The sequence below is a fragment of the Musca autumnalis genome, unplaced genomic scaffold, assembly GCF_047663935.1.
Source record: "Musca autumnalis isolate F117 unplaced genomic scaffold, ASM4766393v1 scaffold_4, whole genome shotgun sequence".
Classification (NCBI taxonomy): Eukaryota; Metazoa; Arthropoda; class Insecta; order Diptera; family Muscidae; genus Musca; species Musca autumnalis.
The window spans coordinates 89,412,355-89,438,241 of record NW_027411977.1 but is presented as its reverse complement, the minus strand read 5'-3'; the positions used below and the strand labels follow the sequence as shown (position 1 = coordinate 89,438,241).

The window sequence follows — 25,887 nt, the reverse complement described above, 5'->3', positions numbered from 1 at the left end:
TTTTATTTTTCTTTGTTGTGTTGCAACAAAATAATACTCAGCACAATTCTAAATGTTTACATCACTCGTATCAGGATAATATAGAGGTTCCTCGTATTGCATGACAAAATGCGTGGACGAGGTCAAGTGAAAATACAGATGTCGTATATTTAGCATGAATATTCGATACAAAATATCACAATACCCAATCTGGCTGTACTTTCTGACATGAGGAAAGAATCCGTTTTACCCCCGCTACGCAACATTTGTTCTAAAACCCGAAATAAGCATAGATTTCCTCTCCTCTCTATTTGGTGTTTTATTTTCCTAATTTTGAATATTTTGGTTTTTGATAACTTCTTCCACTTGTTTACTTCATCGGATCGTTCTGGGTGTACCGCCGTACTCATAGAGTTCGTACATTTTGTTCAGTTATCTGGTTCCGTTTAGGTTAGGTTAGGTTGAAACTCTTTTCAGGTGTCGAGTAATCGCCACAGGCCCTGGTGGACATACACTTAAGACAGAAGTAGACCTGTTGTGCACTCTAGACTAGATTTATGTGAAATAGGGGACTCTGCCGTATTTTATTTAAGGAATTCTGTGCCCTTGACAAAATCCTTTAATTGTTTCACGTCGTTTACCACTACATGATTACGATCTGGTATTGTGTTGTTCCCTAAGAACTGGGATCAGATGTTTGCAAAAACGGGTCAGAAAAAAATCCAGCGTTTCGTTATTTTCTCCGCATGTCCTGCATATGCTGTTATCTGCTCAATTAATTTTGTGTAGATGAGCTTGTAAACCCTGGTCACCTGAAAGGACACCTGTAAGCCTACTCAACTCTGCCTTACCTAGCACTAATAGGTTTTTATTTTTTTTTCCTCATTTGGGTCTCCCCATAGGATTTTTGTGGGTTTCATTATTTCCTCTCTATTCCATAGGGATAAGTGGGCATTTTTGCTAAAGTTTATAACTCTAGTCGAGACGCGTTCAGTGGTTTTGCGTTCTCTAAGTTTGCTGTTGCTAATTCCCTTCAATTTTTTGCCAGAGAATTTGCTATCTCCCGGCACCCATATTATACGCACCGAGCCATGTTGAGGTTAGCTGTTGATCGAATTTATACAATCCAAGACTGTTTGTGATTTTACTGTCTTGGATTTTATTGCTTTGATTGCAGTTTTACTGTCCGTAAGGACATTATGAAAAAACGAAAGAAAAGAAAAACAAACCCCTCTAAAGTTGACGAACCACACAAACGTTTTAAGGACCATGATCTGCGAATCTGCACCTGGAATGTTCACACTCTTTATAGAGAAGGGGCAGTTTACGCATTGGCAGATGTACTTGAAAAGTACAAGGCCGACATTACTGCCATACAGGAAATACGATGGAATGGGAAAGGCGTCACAACAACACCTAAAGGTGACGCACTGTATTATAGATGCCATGACACAAAGCATGAGTTGCGGATTTTTAGTTGGTCAGAGGTTAAAACATCTGGTCTCCAGCTTCACCCCAGTGAAGGAAAGACTCGCTGCAATTCGATTAAAAGCAAAATTCTTCAACATCAGGTTTATTTGCGCTCATGCTCCCACAGAAGACAAGGACGAACACACCAAAGATATATTTTACGAGCGCTTAGGAGAAACATATGACCGTTGCCCTGCCCATGACATTAAAATCATTCTAGGCGATTTTAATGCCAAAATTGGAAAGGAGAATATCTTTGGCCCAACAGTCGGGAAATTCAGTCTCCACAGTGAAACATCTGACAATGGTATGAGGCTGATAGACTTTGCAGCTGCAAAAACATGGTATTTAGCAGTACCAGATTTAAGCATCTCGATATTCATAGCATCTCGATATTCATAAGTGCAACTGGCAGTAATCAAATTGATCATGTTGTGATTGATGGAAGACATTCATCGAGCGTGTTGGATGTACGATGGTTCCGTGGAGCAAACATAGATTCGGACCACTACCTTGTTGCAGCAAAGGTACGAACCCGTCTAAACGTTGCAAATAATGCACGAACAGATACAACGCGGAAGTTGGACATCGGTAAGCTGCAAACACAACAGATAGCCACAGTATATTCCATTCAATTAGCACAATTGCTTAATGAAAGCACTCCTCGTCCCGATAACATATCACCACAATAGCAAAATATTGCCCTCTCCATGCAAACAGCCGCAAAATCCATACTTGGATACCAGAGACCTCCACCAAGGAATCCATGGTATGACCAGGAGTGTCGTGCTGCTTCCGAAGAGAAAAATGCAGCATATAAAGCTGCTCTACAATCAGTAGCAACGCGTAGCGCACGAGAGTGATATCGGGGGAAAAGGAGAGAGAAGAAACGTCTTTTCCGAAGGAAAAAGAGAGAAATGGAAAGACGGGAGTCTGAAAAAATCGAGATGTACAGGAGCCAGAATGAAGTCCGAAAGTTCTACCAAAGAGTGAAACATCAAACTGATGGCTTTGGTACAGGCACATCCTCCTGTAGAAACCAGCAAGGTAATTTGGTAACTGATACAGATAGTGTGCTCAGGATATGGAAAGAACATTTCTCCAAACTGTTGGTATCCGATAGTAGCGAAGACGGCGAAGATACCACAGATCCAATCCCAGAAGATGGTATTGAATATATGCCGCCCAGCCATGATGAGGTAAAGACAACAATAAGTCGGCTGAAGAATACTAAGGCAGCAGGAGCCGAGCTATTCAAAACCGGGGGCGACACGCTGATAAGGTGTATTCATCAGCTAGTTAGCACCATCTGGCAGGAAGAACGAGTATCCGACAATTGGAACCTGAGCATCCTGTGCCCTGTCCACAAGAAAGGAGATAAGACTGTATTCTCTAACTATAGGGGCATAAGCCTTTTCCTTATTGCCTACAAGATAGTGTCAGGGATAATGTGCGAACAACTAAAGCCTGTGGTCAATGAAATAATTGGGCCATACCAATGTGGCTTTAGACCTGGCAAATCCACCATTGACCAGATATTTACCTTGCGGCAAATCCTCTGGAAGACCCAAGAGATGCAGATCGACACTTACCACATTTTTGTTGATTACAAAGCAGCAGTCGATTACAAGACAGCCCCCTACGTTCAAAGGTATTCCAAGCAATGTCTGAATTTGGTATCCCTGCAAAGCTCATTCGGCTTTGTAAAATGACTCTAACTGACACAAGATCTTCAGTTAAAATAGGAAAGAACCTCTCCGAAGAGTTTTGTACCAAAAGAAGTTTCAGGTAAGGAGACAGCCTTTCGTGTGATCTTTTCAACATCCTGCTAGAAAAGGTTTTACGAGAGGCAAACGTCAAAAGAGGTGGCACAATCTACACCAATAGCCATGTGTTACTTGTTATGCTGATGATATAGACCTCATGGGACGATCAGTAAAAGAAGTAACCGATACCTTTATGAAGGTCGGAGGAGAATCTGCTAAAGTGGGTCTGGCGGTAAACAGCGAGAAGGCCAAGTTAATGGTGTCGACTCGCAATGCGTCCATTGAGATCGGACCAACTGTTGAAGTTGGTTACTATAATTTTGAGGTAGTTAAAGACTTCGTATACCTCGGCACCACCGTAAACAAAACAAACGACATCAGTTGGGAAATAAAAAGAAAAATTGTATTGGCCAACAGATGCTACTTTGGCTTAAATAAGGCACTTCAAAAAAAAAGACACAACCCGTCAAACAAAAATAACGCTTTATAAAATACTGATACTACCCGTGCTGATGTATGGTTCCGAAGCCTGGGTACTTGCGCAAGCATATAAGGCAGTGCTTGGGGTGTTTGAAAGAAAAATTCTTCGAAAGATCTACAGACCAATCTGCGTTGACGGTGAATATCGACGTCGCACGAACCACGAGCTGTATCTGCTATACAACGACATCAGTATAGATACGAGTAAACGTATCGAGATGCAACGATTGCGTTGGCTAGGCCATATCATAAGAATGAGCGATGATGAACTCGCTAAAAAGGCGTATAAATTTGAGCCACATGGCGGTGCACGCAGAATTGGCAGGCCAATGAAAAATGGCGCAAACAAGTGGATGAAGAAATGACAAGGCGCGGTATTCCAGAAAGCGAAGCACTGAACAGAGAGAATTGGAGATCTTTTCTTAGTTCGGTCTATGGATCAAATGTTCTGTAGTGGGCCAGCTAAGTAAGTAAGTATGCGAATTTTATAAACAACCACTTTGTTTTTGACAAAAACTGAAATGAAACCAGCCACTTGTTGTCAGATACATACAAAAGGTGCTTGGTGTGAAGAGAAATTAGTTTCCGACATTTAGCTACGATTTCGTACCGAAATGGGAAGAATATATTGGTAAATTTACTTCCGGCTTTTGATCCGAATTCGGAACGAATCCCCCTACGAAATATCGTATAGAAATCTCAACGAAATTTTAACGATTTTGCTTCCGCACATTGTGTCGGACATCCGACATTTGGTATGCTAGTATGTTTGCTGTTTGTAGCCGCTCATCCGACATATCGACTGTGGAGTGGCTTCTCTGTCATCAAACTTTTCATTTCTCAAATGCAAGTTGGTTTTTCTACAGTAATGAGATTTTTCTCATTCAACCTGTGTGACTTTCCACGACAAACGCCTTTTAGCGCAGCTTTCGGAAGTTATAAGTTTGGCTCTGAACGCTTAAACGCCGTTACCACACTTGTTCATATGTTTTTCAAGAACGCGGGTTAAAACCCCAGCCTGGCTCAGCCTGATATTATTTAGTTGACATTTTAAAAAAATTTTATTACATCTTCATTCAATGAAATCCACATTTCTTCACAAAAATAAAAACTAAAATAAGATAAATTTTTTCTTCATATTTTATTAAAAAGTATTGTATACACTTTATAAAATTTTATACATATTTTTACACACTCACAAAAAATTTGTATATTTATTTATAACTATACACATAGGCGTTTATGTAACTTAAATATCTTCTTTATAAATTAATAACAGTCAAGGGCATAACACTTGCATATCCTATTACAAATTTGTCACATTTAAATTAATTACTTAAATACGTGTAAATCAGCAAGAAAAACGGCAGTTACAAAGAAAGAGATACACAGACGGGTGTGCAGGCAGACCTTAAATCTAGTTATTTGTCTCAATTTTACACATGCACACCAGCAGGCAGGTAAACATTTCAACACATCGTAAATACTAGAATTGATGCATTGAATTGTGATAATCCGGTCGATTATATCGGTGATTGGGCGTTCGACTTGAAAACTGTGAAATGGTATCATCGCCAGGTGGAGCAACCAATAGAATTGGTTGTAGGTTGAGATTCTTACGAGAACCTGCTAAACTAACACCATCGGTAATGTAACTGTTGTTGATTTCACCTGTTTGAAAAAAGAAATAAATTTTAAAATTATTTTTAAATAAATTATTATGATTCTAGAGAGTGCATTTATTACCCTTGAACAAAGAATTTTGATACATTGGATCCGGTTGCAGTCTCACATGCCTGGTGGCCAATATAAAAGCTAATGTTGCCAGCACCACGCCATCTATACATCCAATAATGGCCAAAGGATACGCCCATCTAATGCCACACAAACCCAATTCAAAGCGATTCGCATCGGGCCCACATACCTTGCGAAAATCATCAGAATTCCAGCCGAAGGGAAAAGCACCACAGGCTACAATCATGCACAACGCTGGAAAAGTTCAAAAAATTTTTGTTAGAATTTTGTGATTATGTGTTTATAACGTAACGACTTCATTTTGATTTGAAAATATTATATTTATTAAGCTTATACAAATAGGGCAGACAAATATGCACCCTGATAATACGTTCTCGACAACAGATGAACTGAAACAATGGACTATTTAGGTTCTGAAAATGTGTTTCTGCATACACGAATGTGAATTGAAAATGCACATTATATATGAAACTACAATCCCGTATATCGAATACCCCGATTTCTATATTAAGCGAATTTATAGTATGATGCTACGGAATATTATACATATGTGAGAAAATAATTCACACTATACACAAAAGTGCACATATTGCTCCTGAAGTCTCAGAGCATGCGTACACGCAGAGAAAAAAATATGTTTGATCCAACAATATTCCAAGAGCAAAATATGTATTGTTAACATATTGTTGGATTCCTCATGTAGTATTGTAAATCCAAAAATAGTTTGTGTCAACTGAACAATATTTCTCTCTTTTCTTCGAAAATTTGTTTCTCTTCTCTCGCTATTCGATGCCGTGTTGAAAAAACTATTTTGGTGAGTTGTGGTGTGTTTGTATGACATGCTGCCTTTACCTTTGTTTTTGTGTGTATGTACTTGTGAGACTCTTGTTTTTATTTGTTTCTGTTTTGTTTCATTCTTCTTTCCATTTCATGTTTGTTATGGTGTTTAATTATTCCTTATGTTGTGGTGGGTTCTTGTGGCTTTTTGTTTGTCTTTGTTGTCAGCCAATGCAGCAAACCATGTATTGTGTTCATCAATGATTGCAATATTATACGCGACATTTATATCCAAGTTATGCGAAAAGTGTATATGAGAAGTATATGCACTCAAATCAAAAATTTCTGGGCTGGTTTTCTGTATTGACAATACTTTTTGTAAACAAAATTAGATTATGATAGTTCCTACAATCGGTATTGTTAACGATTTTAACAATATTGCGGAAATTCGAAAGTTGTTTTTGTTTTCTATGTTTGGAACAAAAGATGGTATTTTTGGATTTGGATTACAATGTTTGAACAAAACAAATACATTTTTGGAACCAAAACATATATTTTTGTTCCAACAAAAGCGAAAAATATTTTTTCTGTGCGTATACGCGTTCATATACGAGTATCAACTGAAACAATGGACTATTTGAGTTCTGAAAATGGTTTCATTCCACTCTCAGCCTTTAGGCTAATGAGGGTATAAACCCAGCAAAAATTCGGATTCGTTAGTCATTATTAGACAGCGGAATCCTATGCAAATTCATATATGGTTAGGATGGTCGTAGAGAAAATCTGATTAGACGGTAGACTCCTAATTTTTCAATGTATCTCTAAAGGCCTTACAGCTTAACTCGAAAGAGAATTAATTAAATATCACTATAAATGGCCTTCGCCTTAATAAAACGAATTAGGCCCAGAAATTTTTGCATATTTTGGCATATTTTTAAATATTTGCATAGAATAGCATATGCAAAATATATACAAGGATTTGTGGTCTAAAAATCCCACCAAAATGGCTGAAATGTGGTATTAAGTCTTCGTTAGGGGTATGAAACTTTACACCTGAAATTTGTCCGCATGGGTCCACGTCTTCATATAGCCCCCATAGAACGGCACCTCCGGATTTCTGGTATTTTGAAGGTTGTGGCCTCAATATCCCTCCGAAGTGGCTGAAATTTGGTATTAAGTTTTCCTTGGGGGTATAAAACTTTTCACCTGAAATTTCTCGATATAGGTCCACGTCTTCATATAGCCCCCATGGAACGGTACCTCCCGCTTCTCGGTATTATGAAAGATGTAGCCTCAATATCCCACCGAAATGACTGAAATTTGGTATTTAGTCCTCGTTGGGGGTATAAAACTTTCCACCTGAAATTTCTCGATATAGGTCTACGTCTTCATATAGCCCCAATAGAACGGTACCTCCGGATTTCTGGTATTTTGAAGGTTGTGACCTCAATATTCCGCCAAAACGGCTGAAATTTGGTATTAAGTCTTCCTTGGTGGTAAACAACTTTCCACCTAAAATTTGTCGGTTTAGGTTCAGGCCTTCATATAGCCCCCATAGAACGATACCTCCCGATATTCGGTATTTTGAAGGTAGAGGCTGTGGCTATACATTTCTCTATTTTATTGACTTGCCTGAAAAGAATATTAAACAGAAAAATTGTACATACAAACATTTTTGTACCAATTATTGAAATATTTGTTGCATATATCATATGTTTCGATTGCAATTTAATCAGAAGCCAAAAATATGCCCAGTCCCAAAATTTGACATGAATCGGACCAAAAATAGAGGTTGCATAAAATTCCGCTGTCTAGTCATTATGTAACCCATGTTGGCACAGAGCGAATGTGTCTGAAAATGTTCTATTTTTACAATGTTTTTTTAGCTTATTTTTTAACTTCCCATTATTTGGTATTGTTTTTTTTTTTTTTTTGCTTGGTACACTTTGATACAACCATCTAAAATAATGATAATCTAAATAATGGTTTTAGACAATTTGGAGTCCGTCCCTCTGTCTATCTGGCAGGTGCGCACGATAACTTTCAAAAGGAACAACCGATTTTATTCAACATTTGGCTCTCGTAATAATTTGTCCAAACTTAAATCAAGTTCGAAGATGGGCCATATCGGTCCCCACAAAAGCTCAAAAGTTTTCGCAAAATTATGCGCAAGATAACTCTCGAAGGGACTAACCGATTTGGTTAAACCATAGTGCAAGGAAGAAGGTGATACAATAATACCAACTGATGCCTTCATTTGCTATCAGAACATATTTTTAATCAAAAATAAATAACAAATATTTCGTTTCTATAAAGAACTAGCGGACCCGGCGAACTTCGTCCCGCTATTAAGGAATAACATTTCATACAAAAACTCAATTTTCGATTTTTCCAATATTCCGACTTTTCCAGAGAGATTTTCCAAAATTTTCTTCCGTAAAGACCTTCTCCTCGAAAATACGAATAACTGACAACAAATGTTACAGAAATCGGCCTAGCCGTTCTCATTCTATGAATTACTATACATTTTTTACACCATTTTTATATATATATATATATATATATATATAAAGAATATCTGTGTACAACATCTGTATTTAAGCTTTGCGAATAATATTTTTACCGTTTTCTTCTACATTTTGTGGATATTTCGCGCAAAAATTTTTGACAGCAAATGAAGTCTACGGTCTGAATTCGCCTTTTGTATCACCTTCTTAAATTCGCCTTGATTTATGCTTTACACATAGTTATATTTCTACCAGACATGAATCAAGTTCGAACATATCAGGCCACGCCTTCGGGTATCTCCCACACAAAATTTCGGAAAAGTGCAGTTTAAGAGCTACTCTCGATGTTTTTCCAAGATGCTGTTCTTGGGCCGCTTTAATCGCGTTTGAAGTTTTTTCAGATGCAAGTCCATACTTCCTGAGAAAATGACAAGAAATCTGTAAAATCTACGGTAATTATATGCAGTGGCTGTTGCGCCGAATAACATTTGAACAGCATACTGCTTTGGTCCAAATTTGGATATCGCACCACGGTGGCTCCCAGAAATGCAGAACACTACACATAAAACTACACATCGCTAACTTGAAAACAAGCAGTTTTGAAAAAGAGGAATGAATAGTACAATACCAAGGTTTTTATATGCTGCTCGGGAAGCTTATAGGGTAAGCGAATGTAAGGAAATAAGTCACACAAATGTATACATATTGCCCCGAATTCTATTGAGCAATTTTTGATATACGGATGGTCGTGGGAAACATATATTTTATATAATCTTCGCAAATTAGTCAGGAAGAATTGGTTTTGGTCACATACATATAAATACTCTTGAACAGCAGCCATATATGAATTATTGGTACATTCAAAATTTGCGCGTCGTCGTTTAAGATGTTTGCTATTGCTATTTGACCCTATAGCTATTTTACCCTTAATATTGTTCCAAAGAGATAACTAATGATACAACCATAAATATAAGGATTATGTATTTCTTTTCGTTTGCTCTCTGTCAGTTAGTTAGTTAGTTCCATACAAAATCTGAGAAACATATATGTGCGCTGTCAGCAAGCTCATTGTAAGCTCAGAATGCTTCAGAGCCAAGCCACACACCCAATAACCGACAGCAACAATTTGATTGTCATTGAGCTGACACTAATACCAACCCGATCCTATCGCACTGACCTCAAGTTTCCGTCAGCAACAACCCGATTCTCATCGAACCGACATCATCATCCGGACCACTATCCAACCTGCGTCAACACCCGAGAACAATCGAACCGACAATAAGAGCCCGATTGCTATTGAGCCGATTAAATCTACCTGTTCGTCTTCGTGCTGACGGCATCTACCCAATTACCAAATTCATATTCAATTCCGTCAGATTCATTGATGTCGTCGGAATACGATTTTAATTCAATTGAATCAATCTCCGCAAAATCGTCAGCGCGATTGTACGTTTTATGAGTCCGAGAAACATCATGGTCGCCGCAACCCAATGTTTTGCGGAAGGATCATACAAGAAGCGAAGGATGCGGATTTGTCGTCTTTATACATCAGTCTGTCCAGTACAGATCATCTGTACTCAGTTGAACTTGGCTCTAGTCACCCATACACTTTTGAGGACAATAACCGTCTGATACTAGGGGACTTCAACGCTCATCACGGACTTTGGCATTCCGTCCTAGGTAATGACCAGAAAGGTACAGCGTTGTCCAAGCAAATTGATAGGTCCCTATTTTGCACGTTTGAACGAAGATGAATGAAGATGGTGATTAGAGAATGCCATCATTGTGACACCGGGTTGCTAAATGAAACGTTCTGGGTACCAGTCATTTCGCTTGGCTTAGACCACCTTCCTATAATCGTCACTATTAACAGACAACCCGACTTCATAACCTCTGACCGGCTTTCTTTCCTGAACCATAGAAAAGCTGATTGCCAGGGTTCAGAAAAATTACTAATAGCCACTTCAGAGAGCTACTTCAGTCCCTCAGATAATCTGGTAGATGAAATAATATTACGGGACAGAATAACTGCTGCAATCGCTCACTTCATAACTTCTGGACGAATAACCGAAATAAGATAAATTTTCCCATCATAGGCGAAGGGACTAGTAATGAGCGTGATGAGAAACCCTAAAGACCCAAGAGTTAGAGAATGTACTCTTGAAGTCAACAGGCTAGTAGGGAAACCAAAATGGGAAAATTGGCTAGGCTACCCGAAACAATGCATCATTTATAAAAGATTGAGCAAATTGTGGACAACGGTTAGTTCACTATTAAATACGGAAAGAAGGATGATAGAACGGTTGTTATTTTCAACGGCGTTATTATAACCGAAAGTTTATAGAGCATCCCGTGCATGACAGGACGAAGACGAATGTGATACGCCGTATAAGAACCCTCTAAGGCGATAAGTATTTTGGATAAACATCCACCTCATAGTGTATGTTGGTATCTTTGTTGGACTTTAATTACCGGTGCATCAGCACAAAAAGATTTTGTCATTTGAGTATCTGCTTGGGTGTTATCGCCGTAAGTATCCCTGTCACAATCTTGTGGATCAGCTTCCCTCACCGAAACACGTCAAAAGAGATCGTCATGATCTAGAGAGATAGAGAGGTTTAAAGGCACAAACGATAAGCTCAAGACCAACGAGCCTATGATACAGGCTTGGATAGCTAAAGATAGATAAAGATACAATATGGTCCGAGTCTACTGGACGTCTTGCTTGCCTATGCCAACGAGCCTATGATACAGGCTTGGATAGCTAAAGATAGATAAAGATACAATATGGTCCGAGTCTACTGGACGTCTTGCTTGTTGATACCATATACTTCGTCTTATCGTCGTTTTGTGTTTATAGGCTCGGAGAGGTCCTTTCCTATTTAGCTACTGATCTTGGGTCAGCCAATGGTATCCTGCATAATCGTATTAGTTTTGCAGGGATGCCAAACTCAGGCATGGCTTGGAACCCCTGCTGATCTAATATTCGACGAACAGGTGGTATGCGTCCATCTGTCTTTCGTGGGTCATTTCTAGTATTTGACGAGTGTGAATATTTTGTCAATTGTTGATATACCAGGCCTCAACCCACATTGGTGTGACCCGATATTTTTAGACGTTTACACAGTACTTTGTATGCGATGGGTAGGAAACTTAGGCTCTCTAATTGGCACAAACCGTCTAGGCTTTTTTGTGTACGGAAAATAGTAAGCAGAGGATCCAATCGTTGGGTATGCTTTCTTCCTGACAAATTTCGCTAATTAAGTGATTTTTTACCCCTTATCAATATTTCGGTCTTGAACAGTTCGGCGGGCAGCCCATCAGCTCCTGCTGCTTTATTGTTTTTCAGTCGATTAATTGCTGTCATGACCTCGCTTTAGCTAGGTGGTAGACATTCAACGTCGTCGTTTGCGATTAGTTCTGGAGTATCTTCATCGTCCATTCGATAGAAAGAGCTTCATGAAATGCTCCTTCCAGCTTATCAGCACGCTATCAGTTACCAGTTTCCATTCATCATCTGGTGTTCATTCTGACCCCTGAACATTTCCAGTTTGTCACACTTACGTTTTTCTTGCTATTTCTCTTCTTTTCTCCCGATATCTCTTCTTGACTCTTCTTGTTGCTACTGACTGCAGAGTTACTCTGTATGCTGCGTTCTTCCCTTCAGTAGCCTTACGACACTCCTGATCGTACCATAGATTTTTAAGTGGTGGTTTATGGTAACTCAAGTATAGACTTGGCGGCGACTTGAAGAGACTGGGCTATTCTTTGCCACTGCTTCCACATTATCGGGACAAGGAGTGCCATCTTCCAGCACGTGGGTCAGTTGAGCGAAGTAGGCTTGCACTATATGTTGTGTTCTTCTCGACATCCAGCTTCCGTCTTGTATTAGATCACATCCGTTTTCGGATAGTACCCCATGAAGATTCAACTTGGCGACCGTGGAACCAAAGATATTTTCCCTCCCAATTTTGGGATCAAAATCTCCAAAACAAGCTTAATATCATACCCAGGGCAGCGGTCATATGCTCCCTCTAGGCGCTCGTAGATTATATCAGTGGTGTGTGCGCGCAAATGAGACTTATGTTAAAAAACTTTGTAGTTGTAGTTTTATATGTGTTATTACAATTCTCTCATCAATCGGAGTGAAACTGAGAAAAGATTTTTAATCCCCCGATATTCCATAAATCCAACACCTAGTTCACGTTTCGTTTCATGACCGTTTGTGATGTTTACGCCTGCCGCACTACTTCCTAAAAGGCGAGCATATCAGGGTGGTACTTATCAAAAATATATCCGTCAGTGAGCAAATTATGTCTACTTTGTAGAGAGTCCATACATTCCAGGTGCAAATTTGCAGATCATGGTACTTAATAGAGTTGGGCAACCTAGTTCACTGTCCTAGTTAAAAACGTATAAGTAACGTCATACAAGCTAACGTGAGATATTACGTATACGTAGTTTGTTCTAGTTCATTACATTGAACTAGATAGTGAACTAGGTGGTTCAACTCAACTAGATTGGCACAACGTTAGTCCTTAAAACGTTTGCGGGAGTCGTCAATCCAAATGTAAAATGTAATCGTTTGTTTTAAAGTTAGTTCATTACCTTTAGCGGGTGTTAAAGGACGCTCCCCTGGTGACACCACGGAGAAGTGAAGGTGGGGCCAAGATAAGTTCTGTGCTTTGACATGTTAAAACCAGTCAGGACCATTGCTTGGTATCTTCCACCCCCTCCGTCCATCAGTAACCCTCATACCAAATATGTATACCTCTACCTAATGGCCAAATACAAATGGTACCATATTTAGTTTGATTTAGCACATTGTGTACCTTTCTAATAGGGATTTTTAAAATTCCATCTATATCGATATTGACTCACATACAACATGATTCCAGCTTCAACTATTTTACCCGGGCTTTTGTTGAATCAATCACTGATTTATCTCTAATTTCTTTTCTACATATAGCCCAAAATTGTGTCCAATATTTTGAACTGTTCCATACATATAATTTGTCATTTTCTGAGAACAGACTTTTAACATTAACAAGCATTTCATCATGTATCACAACTTATTTACAATTCTACAAAACCTACAAGTGAAAAACCTTCGTAAAAAAGTTGACAACATCAACGAAATTTTCGAGTACGTGCCCATAAATGCTGAAGTCAAACATTATGGCGCATCTAACCTAATTTATCGTCTTTGTTTGTCATACAGTCGCATTTTCACTTCCCATATACAAACATATAAACCGAATAACACAGCTAAAGTAATATTACAATAAGTAGGTCTTGTAAGAGAAATATAAATAAAAATAAAGAAAATAAAAAAACAACATAGCAATTAATTGAAATCAATCAATTGGGACGTGCAAATAAATACAGTAGAAGTTCTTTATAACGACCATCTTTATAACGAATAACTGTCTATAACAAATCGTTTTATAACAAATAAAACATCTACTCCCACAAAAAGTTGTCTCTTTATAACAAATTTTCTCTAAATAGCAGTAATTCTTTGTCCCCACCAGCTACGTTATAGAGAAGTTCGACTGTTCAAACAAAAAGAAACACATTCACAATTTCCAATATTCAAACATTACAACTGTACAACCGACTGTCTATTGCATTGTCTCGGCGATAATTTACCTGATATGATTTGCAACCAACCGCAAATGTGAAAGACTCGTGTCGATTTCATAAATATAACAAATATTAGGAAACATATCGTCAATAAGGCCAAAGCTACTGCAGCAGCCATAAATAAGGTAGCCAACTGGAAAATAGAGATAGGCATTATATTGATTTGTAATTCACAATAAATAGGTAGATGGCTACTTACTTGAAATGAAAATGTTGGTACTTGTAGAATATTTTCCCATTTACGTTTACAATTGTCGAAAATTTCATCTTTTTGGCACATTTGCCACAGGCCTATGCGACCGGAACTTTCATTGTCAGGATCACCAATCCATTCTGGAAAAAAAAAATAAGAACGATATCATAAATTAATATTTATTATTTACTAGATTTTATTTCGTTTTGACTTATTTATGAAAACAATACTAAAGACAATATTGAAATAATTTGAAGTGGTTTGTGGCCATTAACCATGCCCAGCAAAATAATGGGGTTTTATAGCAATCATTGGTAGTCGTAACTACTTACAAAACCCCCAAGGGCAAGTCGCACTGAATAACTAGAACATGAAAAATAAGTTCAAAAATCAAAAATCAACAACCGCTGCAGACAGCTGCAGTGTTTGCTTAATACAAGCATTTCTAGTTCCGATAACATATCAGCACAATGCCAAAATATTGACCATTCCATACAAACAGCCGCAGAATTCATACATGGAATCCAGAGATTTCCACCAAGGTATGACCAGGAGTGTTGTGCTTTGCGTGGTTACCAATAGCCTAGTGACCGGTTAACACTGCAATAAGTCTTGCCAGGTTCCGTCGTGCATGGACATATTTCGGCAAATCTTTACATCCTGAGGTAATGACCCAAAAACTTTAAGACAAACTTAAATGGCTGGTGGTCACGATAATCGAAATGAGTGAATTTTGGGAAGTTTTTGTAGGATTTGTAGGATTACCGATAGCCATAAAGTTTTTTGGATTAAATGAAAAAAATTAGGGGTAGGAGTTTAAAAAAGAAAATTGGGTCAGTTTCATTTACATATGGGGATTTCTGAGTGAAATCGGACACTTTTTCAAGATGAGGTTTTTGATTTCCTTTATTTTTTGCTGTGGTGATGCTGCTTATTAGCAAAACATTTAAGTATATTTTCAGATTTTTTTTTTGACTAACGGTTCCAGAGGTATCGCGCCTTGAAAAAGTCAAATTCTGTAAAAACTACATGCAAAGAAATATTCATAACTTCTTAAACGTTGGTCCAATTTGAAAAAAATCTTTTTTTTGTATGTTTTGTTGTTTTATCAGCTATTAAATAAAAAATACCAAAAAAATGTGCACAGTGGGCTTGGATGCTATTTTCGCGATTTAATATTTAAAATCAATTTTTAAAAATGTTCGACCCCTTCGATTTTCTTTAAATTTTTTTGTATTAAACTACGTTCAATTACAAAAATTTTAAGTCCTATGTGGTAATGGGATTCGGACAATTACTATTTTTTCAGTATTTTTTAAAATTTGTCAATACAATTTTTCCTTAATACCTTTGTCCAAAATTTGTATTTCCTTTATTTTTGAAGCTAAAATTACATATTTATCATTATATATTATATATTTATCATAAAAAATAGAAAAAAATGCACAGTGGGCTTTAATGGAATTTTCGCTGATGCATTTTCAAAAGCGAAAAATTACGCAGTTTTTAAGATGCTTGAGATAAATTCATAAATATAAAATCAAAACATTTATAAATGAAACTTTTAATTTTTTTAATAAAATAATAAATTTTGGACAAAGTATAAAGGAAAAATTGAATTGACAAATTTTAAAAAATTCAGAAAAAATAGTAATCGTCCGAATCCCATTGATTTTAAATATTAAATCGCGAAAATAGCATCCAAGCCCACTGTGCACATTTTTTTTGGTATTTTTTATTTAATAGCTGATAAAACAACAAAACATACAAAAAAAGATTTTTTCAAATTGGACCAACGTTTAAGAAGTTATGAATATTTCTTTGCATGTAGTTCTTACAGAATTTGACTTTTTCAAGGCGCGATATCTCTGAAACCGTTAGTCAAAAAAAATCTGAAAATATACTTAAATGTTTTGCTAATAAGCAGCATCACCACAGCAAAAAATAAAGGAAATCAAAAACCTCATCTTGAAAAAGTGTCCGATTTCACTCAGAATCCCCATATATAAACAATTTTTCGTAGAAATGTGTTTGGCCTCTGGAACACAAAATACCAAATTACAACCAATTAGGTGGTCAAGGCGACTAATACCTTCAACATTTCTTAAAATGGCGCGTAATTTATTTGGGGCGTTATATGAGGTTTGGTATAGCCGTGGACCTATGTAAACAATTTTTTGGTGGAAACGTTTTTAGCCTCTGGAAGCCCAAAATTACAACCAATTTGGTGGTCGAATGGCACTAATGCCTTCAAAATTACTTTAAACCTCGACGCGTCAAGCGTCATAGATTTCACCAAAACATTATGCACAGACGATGTAGAATTGCACGCTGATCAAGAATATACTTTATATGGTTCAAATAATTATTTCGAGGAGTTACAAACGGAATGACAGACTTAATATACCTTCCATAGTATGGTGGAGGGTATAAAAAAGTACTTAGGATACATAAAAATATGAGCTTACACACAGAAAAAAATGGCCTCTCTAACATATGTCCCAAACATATTTTGCAGCAAACATATATGTTTGGGTCCTGCAAACAAATATATGTTTGGGTGCAAACAAATTATATGTTTGGTAGCAAACAAATACAAACCGAAAAGCCACAAAAAAAACAAACATATGCACCAGTGGGCGCTTTCTGAGAGCAAGGGAGCGTAAATCTCAATGTGAATCACATTGAAATATATGCTCACTTGCTCTAGCATGTAAACACATTTATAAATGGTGGTGTTTTTTATTGAAGGGCATAGAAAAAAAGCAAAGCAACAAAGACACATAGGTACATACAAAATTCCAAGGAAATACATAACACACTTTACGCATTACACCATGCACACAGCTCTTTATTATAAACCAGCATTCCGCAGGTGCGAGAGCCCTGTTGTTACTCTCTTTGACAAAAATCCTCTCCACCCATGAACAATATGTTCTAACATAAAAAATATGTTGGTACCCAAACATATTAAATTGAGATATGTTACAAAATGTTGCAAACATATATTTGTTTGAACACAAACAAATTATGTTTGGATCCAAACATATATTTGTTTGCAATCAGTCCCAAACAAATATTTGTTTGAATCCAAACATATTTCTAACATATATTTTTCTGCGTGTACATACATATTTTCCCACAACATCTCCGAAGGGACAAGGGAGACTTCTATCATATCATTGAGTGCATGCGGATTCATATCCGCTCAATCATATGGGACCTACCTTTCATCGCCGAGGGATTCAGCGCACAGTGATTCAGGATCTTTTTTTCTGCTCAAAACTCTGTACTTTTTTTCGATAGATAAAAAAAATCTTTCTCATGAAAAACGATAAAGTTCGGTCTAGTAGTTGCAGAGGAATTCAAGGTCAAACACAAATAAAATAAACATAAAAATACAAAAACTTAAAAAAAAAATTGTAAAAAATTTTAAATGTTGTTCAAAAAATTTTAAATTTGTTTAAGGGGTCACTTACAAATTTTACAAAATCGAACATTTTTTTATTGGCTCATTCTAATATTTTGAACTAATATGTTCCCAGCAAACCAAATGTCTGATGTCCGACACGTCTGAACAATTTCGGAAGCAAAGTCGTTCAGATTTCGTTCCGATTTCTAAACAATTTTTCGGAGAGGAAATAGTTCAGACTTTGTACCGATTTCGTTCAGATTTCGGAACGAATGTCGGATTGAAATTTCCTTTCCGAATTTCTTAAGGATTTTCTTCAGATTTCGTTACGAAATCGGACCGAAATCGATCCGATGTCGCTGCGACATTTTGTTCCGAAATTATGTCAACCACTTCATACAACTTTCGTTAAGATATCTTTACGATTTCGGACGATACGTCCGACATTTTGTTCCGATTTCGTTACGAAGTCGGTACGATTGGTTTGCTGGGTTGGTTTTTGTTAGTTTCAATATGTGCATGTCGTAGGGAATGAATAATACCAAGCAACAATCCTGACCGGCTTTAAGATGGCAAAGACCTGGGTTTATCATGGTCCCTCTTTCATCTCAAGTGGACACTGACCTCCCGTGGCTTCACCTGGGAAGGTGCCTTTAACTGCCGTTAAGGGTAGAGAGCTAACATATACCGCACGTTCACCCATAAGAACGTTAACAACTTGGGTTGGGCGTTGGGCTAGTAACTCACCCCGTCAAAACACCGCCTAAGGACCGTGATCTGCGAATCTGTACCTGGAATGTAAGGACACTGTACAGAGCAGATGCAGTTTGGACACTGGCGGATGTACTTGGTAAGTACAAAGCTAACAATATCGCCCTACAAAAAGTGCGATGGAACCGGGCAGACGTAAAAATCGAAAACGATTACGCCCTGTATTATAGCTGCCATGAAACGAAACATGAGCTAGGTGTTGGATTTATGGTAAATCGGAGGCTGAAAAATCTCGTCTCCAGCTTCACTCTGGTTGATGATAGAATTGCCACAACCCGTAAAAAGCAAATTTTTTTAAGATGAACAGACCAAATATATATTCTACGAGCACTTAGAGAGAGCATATCACCGCTGTCCTGGCCATGACATTAAGATGGTTCTAGGAGATTTTAATGCTAAAATTGGGAGTGAAAATATATTTGGTCCCACGGTCGGTAAGTTCAGCCTTCATGAGGTAACATTCGACAACGGAATGAGACTGATCGATTTTGCAGCGGCAAAAAACATGGTCTCAAAATACACAAGGTCTCGTGGATATCCCCTGATGGGAAAACAACAAACCAGATTGATCATGTTGTGATGGACGGAAGACACTTGTCCTGTGAGTTACATGTGTGATCGATTCGAAGAGCAAATATCGATTCGGACCATTTCCTTGTAGCAGCAAAGGTACGCATATTTTCAGAAGAAAAATGAAAGAGATGTTCAGGAGTCAAAATGAAGTCCGAACATTTTACCAGAGTGTAAAACCCCAGACTGAAGGGTATGGTGCAGGCACGTTGTCCTGCAAAAATTATGAAGCAAATCTGGTAACTGATACAGAAAACGTACTGAGGATCTGGAAGGAGCATTTCATGAAGCTATTAGTATCGAATATGGGCAGCGATGAAGATACACTAGAACCAAACGCAAACGACGACGTTGAATGTCTACCACCTAGGCAAATCGAGGTCATGACAACAGTTAATCGGCTGACAAACCATAAAGCAGCAGGAGCTTATGGGCTGGCCTCCGAACTGTGCAAGACTGGAAGAATGCATACTAGGGTTATGACTTTTTTGCAACCTCATATCCCTGTATGATATTTTGATGAGTTTTTATCCAAGATTACATAAATTTTTAAGTATAAAGTGATTCGATAATCAGGTCAAAAAGTATCAGTCGGGCTTTGCCGACAGAGATATACCCTCAGCCTGTGTGGATTGAAACACTTTTTTCCCAAAAAACTTATGTTTTTATTGTGGGGTCTTCAAAATGTTGTGCTTATGAACCGACAAAAATATGGATTGGATTAAAGCTCAAAAATTTGAGGGGGATATCTATAGATATGGCTTTTGTACACAGGGCCACTAGGAAAATCTCCGGTAAAAATTTCCAAAGGATCCTCGAACAGACCATAAACCACACAAAAATGTTGAACATTTGAACATAAATTAAGTTTGGACCAAATCGGTTTTAGTGAATATTTTCCAACTTTTGTGAGGGAGGTACCGGAAGGAGTGGACCTATAAGCACCACCTTCGAATTTCATTTAATATTTAAAGAAATTTTACGATATCCAAAGTGTGGACGAACGCAGTATTCGGTTCGAGCTCTCCAGCCACTACATATGGTGCCATAGGGGTTTTTACACCTTTCGGACTGTTTTCTCAAGAAGTATGGACTTGCACCTGAAGAAAACTTTTACCATCGTACTTGCGGCAGCAAGTGCAAGTTGTTTCAACAAAAACCAAAGTGATTCGAGAGCAAGTGTTAAAGTGAACTTTTTCGAAATTTTGTGTCGGAGGTACCCGAAGAAGTGGACAAATACAGTCCATATTATAACCTGATCTATATCTGGTAGATGTATTAGGATTTGTAAAGTATGGACCAAATCGGTCACTCCCATCAATAGTTATCGTGCGCACAATTTTTCCGAACATTTTTGGACTACTAGGCTCGCGAGCCGTGTCTGTGTAAACACACACAATCTAAATTGTGGCAAGTTTCAACGATACTCTCACCACCGATCTTCTTCTTTGTTTTAGCAATGAATTAACGCACACGATGTTTATCTATCCCTCTCTAGATCACAGCCGACCAAGAAGAGAGCAACAAAATTCTCAATATTTGCTACTTTTGACAGTGTGTTAGTAACGTTGTATGCACGCATGCTGCAAAACAAAAACAAATCAAAACATTTGTGTGCTCTTTCGTTGCGTTCGGGTCGTGTGTGTGTGAATTGCCGAAAAACTTCGTAACTTTAACAATATCAAAGCACGACATTGCTCTAGATCAGTGTTCACCAAAAACTACCCGCTTGGGCGATGGGCTAGTTCGGCATCGGAAACTCGTCGATTCTCAGCGTTACAGTAACTAGTTCCACTTCTGACCCCTCACAGTGCAATCAACTGTAAACTTTAACATGGGGATGTCATAGGAGGTAACCAATTGACACTCTATGCATTACCTGTAGGTGGTATAGTACTAGTTCCAGGTTTACAGTCGTATACCAGTTTATTTATAAAAAAAGTGGTGGGAAATAATCACATAACTGACGCTTCGTCGTTTACTTGGGGATATATAGGTGTCAATTGGTTCCCTTCGCATAACTTATGGGTCAATTGTGAACTAGTACCACTTACCTCTAGTTTAGGACTATTTAAATTGCGACAATTGGAATTGCTAGCGGGTAGAGAGAAGAAGGGGGCGATTTGCATATTTCCTTCGTATTCCTTTTTTATACCAGAATAATATGTACGAAGATATTCAGCCCATCAACACTAGTTTCTGTTATTGGATGCTTCATTTATATTAAAGTTATGAAGAAAATGTAAATGTGAATTATTTATACAACTCGTCGTTTAAGTTAAGTTAATCAAGTCGCAACTGACGCCTCCTCGTTTACTTGGGGATAAAAAGGTGACAATTGGTTCCCTTCGCATTACTTAGGGACCAATATTTGTACTAGTACTGATTAGAACTAGTTCTGGACTACTTAAATTGCGACAATTGGAATTTTCGTCCCCACAGGGTACAAATGCAACCGCTCCGTTTGTGTTGGGCACACACACGAGATTATCTATCCCTCTCTAGATAAACATCGTGTGCGTTAATTCATTGCTAAAACAAAGAAGATGATTGGTGGTGAGAGTAACGTTAAAACTCACCACAATTGAGATTGTGTGTGTTCACACAGACACGGCTCGCGAGCCCAGTGGTAATTAACACTGTTCTAGATAAATATCGTGTGCGTTAATTCATTGCTAAAACAAAGAAGATCGGTGGTGAGAGTATCGTTGAAACTCGCCACAATTTAGATCAGCATCCGGCAAAAAGGGGCACACGTGCCCTTGATGAGAATAACAAGAGAGCAACCACCATTAAGTTTTCATTCCGAAGTTCTGATTTAAATCACGTATCGGCACTAATACAAACGCATTTTTTGCTGTCTCACGCATACGACTCTCCCTCTCTCTCTCACTCTCTCCACAAACAGCGTGTGCGTTAATACATTGCTAAAATTAAAAATCATTGAAACAAGCGACAGCAAAACCTTCTCCATTGACTTCTGAATGAAGACAGAATGGTGGTTGCTCTCTTGTTATTATCATCAAGGGCACGTGTGCCCCTTTTTGCCCGATGCTGATCTTAATTGTGGCGAGTTTCAACGATACTCTCACCACCGATCTTCTTTGTTTTAGCAATGAATTAACGCCAATGGAGGGCAAATTGCGAGAGAATCATGTATTTTTTACACTTTTGTGTATGAGGTCGAGCATTTCTACCCAACAGTGATTAACGCACACGATGTTTATCTAGAGCAGTGTTAATCACCACAAGGCTCGCGAGCCGTGTCTGTGTGAACCAAAGGCAGGCATTGTGACTCACAAGAGAGCCCATGTGCTCTAAGTGAGCGTAAATTTGTTATCGCTCACAGCCTGTGTAGATGCTAACACGTTGTGAACAACAACAAATTTACGCTCATTGAGAGCACAAGAGAGACCCAAAAATTTTCTCTGTCTCACTCTGGTGTGAACACACACAATCTCAATTGCTCTCTCTCGCCCTCTCCACAAACAGCGTGTGCGTTAATACCATAGATGGTCAAAAATACTCTTAAATATGTTTTAAGGGAAAAATTAAAACAGCGTTTTTGATAGAATTTTTTACTTTTTAAATATTTTTAAGAAATGGGCGGCATCTTAAAGTTTACAAAAACAAATTTTATTAAAAATACAATAACAAAACAACCCATAAATGTTTATTTATGTTGTTAAAACGAAAAAGAGAAACAAACCACAGCAACGCTGGCGTGCGAGAAAGCCCATCTATGATTAATACATTGCTAAAATTAAAAATCATTGAAACAAGCGACAGCAGAACCTTCTTCATTGACTTCTGAAAGAAGACTGAGTGGTGGTTGTTCTGTTGTTATTCTCATCAAGGGCACGTGCCGGATGCTGATTTAGATTGTGTGTGTTCACACAGACACGGATCGCGAGCCCAGTGGTGATTAACACTGTTTTAAAGTCACTGTAAGCCAGCCAAGATCATCCATAACGTTAACGTGACTGCAACAACAATATTCTCATCTGTCGTTTAGCAAAGGAAAGACTCGCTCTGAGAGAATACCCCACAAACATTTTTGATCACCACCGCTGTAAGCAGATATTTAACTGAAATCAAGATATAGGGGCACACGACATAACTAAAATGATATAACCGTTTGTTTCTCACTAATTTTATCAGTGTATTATACCATATATATCATTTTATATTATATATAACTTTTTTCATATATCCTACAAATTAATAGTGGTTTGTGCGGGACCTTTTTTAAAATTTAAGTGGAATAAAAATTATTTTAGTCATTAGGTAAAAGACCATCCATTCGTTCAAAAGGAAATAATTTTTTGAGAAAAAAAATTTTCATTTCATAGAACTTTTTCAAAAAAAAATATTTTTTCAAATTGGTTTGTGCGGAACCTTTTTTTATAATAAAGTTGAATTAGTGCTATTTTAGGCATTAATAGGCAAAAGAAAATAATTTTTGAGAAAAAATTTCAAAAAGTCATAACCGTAATGGGCACTTGCGAAAACAGATGAGGCAGAACTTGGTGTGTTTGAGAAAAAAATTTCGAAAGATTTATGGACCAATATGCCGGCGTCGTCTGAAACACGAGCTGTACCAGCTGAGCGACATCGATATAGTAAAACGTATCGAGCTACAACTATTGCGTTGGCTGGGCCATGGGAAAAAGATGGCCCAGCCAGAAAGGCATATGAATATGAGCCACTCGATAGTAGTAGCCCCAAGGGATGGTCAAAACTCCGTTGGCAAGGCCAAGTTAGAGATCATATCACAAAATATGGCATCCAAGATTGGAGAAGTAAATCAGCAGATCGGTGCGTTTGTAAATATAGTCTTATGCTTTTGTAACAAGACGTTCTGTTTAGTATAAAAGCCATCTAAGTAAGTAAGTAGTTTCAATATGTTTACTATTGAATCCCATATAGAATATAACAATCGGTGACGACAAAAAATTGTGTTTTAGCCAGGAAAATCGATTTCTGAACCATTTTACCATTTGTTGAAGGCTATTACTTTTGGTTGGGCGACAAAGAACAGATTAACCCTATATCTATAAAACATTTCAAGAAATGACTGTATGGACAAAAACTGTGTAACATCTTTAGTTTATCATTAACTTCCATTATATCTGACATAATCGAATATCACCCACAGCGAAGAATGAGCGTGACCCAGATAAACCATAAACTTTCGCGACAAAAATTGATACAGACCCAAATGTAGAAAATTAATGACAAATTATTTCCTTGTCTTTGGATTTGTCAGTCATTTATCAATTTTTCACATAACGTTATATAAGTTTGCGTTGATATTTCGAATTTGGGTTTCCGCAATCAACAACAATAACAACAGTAAAAATCTCTCAGATACCCAGACGATCACTACACCAAACAATGCACAAAACTGTTAAACGTGACACTTTCCAGATACTCTAATCATTCTCATAATTCACACAAAACACACATCGATATTTATTATTATTTGCAACAAAGTATTGAAACATTTGAAATATCTTTTTTTAATTTTTATTTGAAAAAGAAAATCGCTAAGAAAAAACAAAAAAAGAAAATAAACAGATTATATCGATGGTGTTTTAATCACTTTTACCTGGTGTTACAAATGCCACAATGCCAATGATGGCATAGCATATCGTAAATATGGCCCACAGTACAGCTATGGCTTTTGAGTTCCGGATATATTTTGTCGCATAGAGATGTGTTGTGTCCACATATTCGATCTTTGTGCCCATTTTTGGTATTGCTCCACTATTCCAATTAAACTAGAATGAGAAAGAGAAAAAGAAGAAGAAAGACATTAAGACTTGGAGAAAATAAATTAAATTGTGAACTACGAAAACAATAAAGCAACAATGAAAAGGTGTCAATGGACAAATGTTTGTAACCTTTAAGTAGTTTAATTTACTTCAAACTGAGAGTCTGCTGGCAATGACACTAAATATTTTAGGTCAAGTTGCTCACAAAAATATTCCTTAAACGTATTTCGTTCAAATTTTTCTTTTATTTTTTAACAAGATATGAATGAAAGGTATTTAATGTTTTTTTAATATTTTTTAGTATTCTGGAAGTTTTCAATTTCATAATGGAAGCTTTGCCGTTTATTATAATCATTTGTATAACTGCTAATGAATCATCCATCATATTTATATCGCGAAATAAAAGTTCGCTAAATTAAAATCAAAAGAACACGTTCCAACTGGTTTACTATTTATATTTCACAATTATTGAAAATGTGAATAATTTTTAATTTCAATCACATAGTTGTATGTCTATTAGTGTGATCACTTTTTGACTATTTTTCCTGTAGCATGAATGAATGAACTTGTGCTTATTAATGACTAAAGTAACGTTTATTTCATTTAAATATTGAAAAAGGTCTCACACAAACCACTTTGAAATTATATTTTTGTGAGAAAATTTAAATCTAAAACGGAAAAACGTGTCATGCCTTATACCTTTCACGAAAAGCCGCATAACCTATAAATAAAACAAGTGAACAAAGGCTATAATCGGGGCAGGGCCGACTATGTGATACCCTAC

The 25,887-nt window shown here is 37.4% G+C and overlaps 1 protein-coding gene across 3 annotated transcripts in view; it reads right to left on the bottom strand.

The window, feature by feature from the left end:
* Positions 1 to 4,879: 4,879 nt before the first annotated feature.
* Positions 4,880 to 25,887, bottom strand: part of Tmhs (Tetraspan membrane protein in hair cell stereocilia) — an 81,518-nt gene continuing 60,510 nt past the window's right edge. For all 3 annotated transcript variants that reach the window (XM_073980461.1, XM_073980460.1, XM_073980462.1), the window contains 5 exons: positions 24,938 to 25,109; positions 14,580 to 14,713; positions 14,387 to 14,513; positions 5,442 to 5,684; positions 4,880 to 5,366 (listed from right to left, as the gene is read on the bottom strand). In XM_073980461.1, the coding sequence (XP_073836562.1) occupies positions 5,182 to 5,366; positions 5,442 to 5,684; positions 14,387 to 14,513; positions 14,580 to 14,713; positions 24,938 to 25,109 (861 nt within the window). In that variant the 3' untranslated portion in view covers positions 4,880 to 5,181. The remainder of the gene's footprint in view (positions 5,367 to 5,441; positions 5,685 to 14,386; positions 14,514 to 14,579; positions 14,714 to 24,937; positions 25,110 to 25,887) is intronic.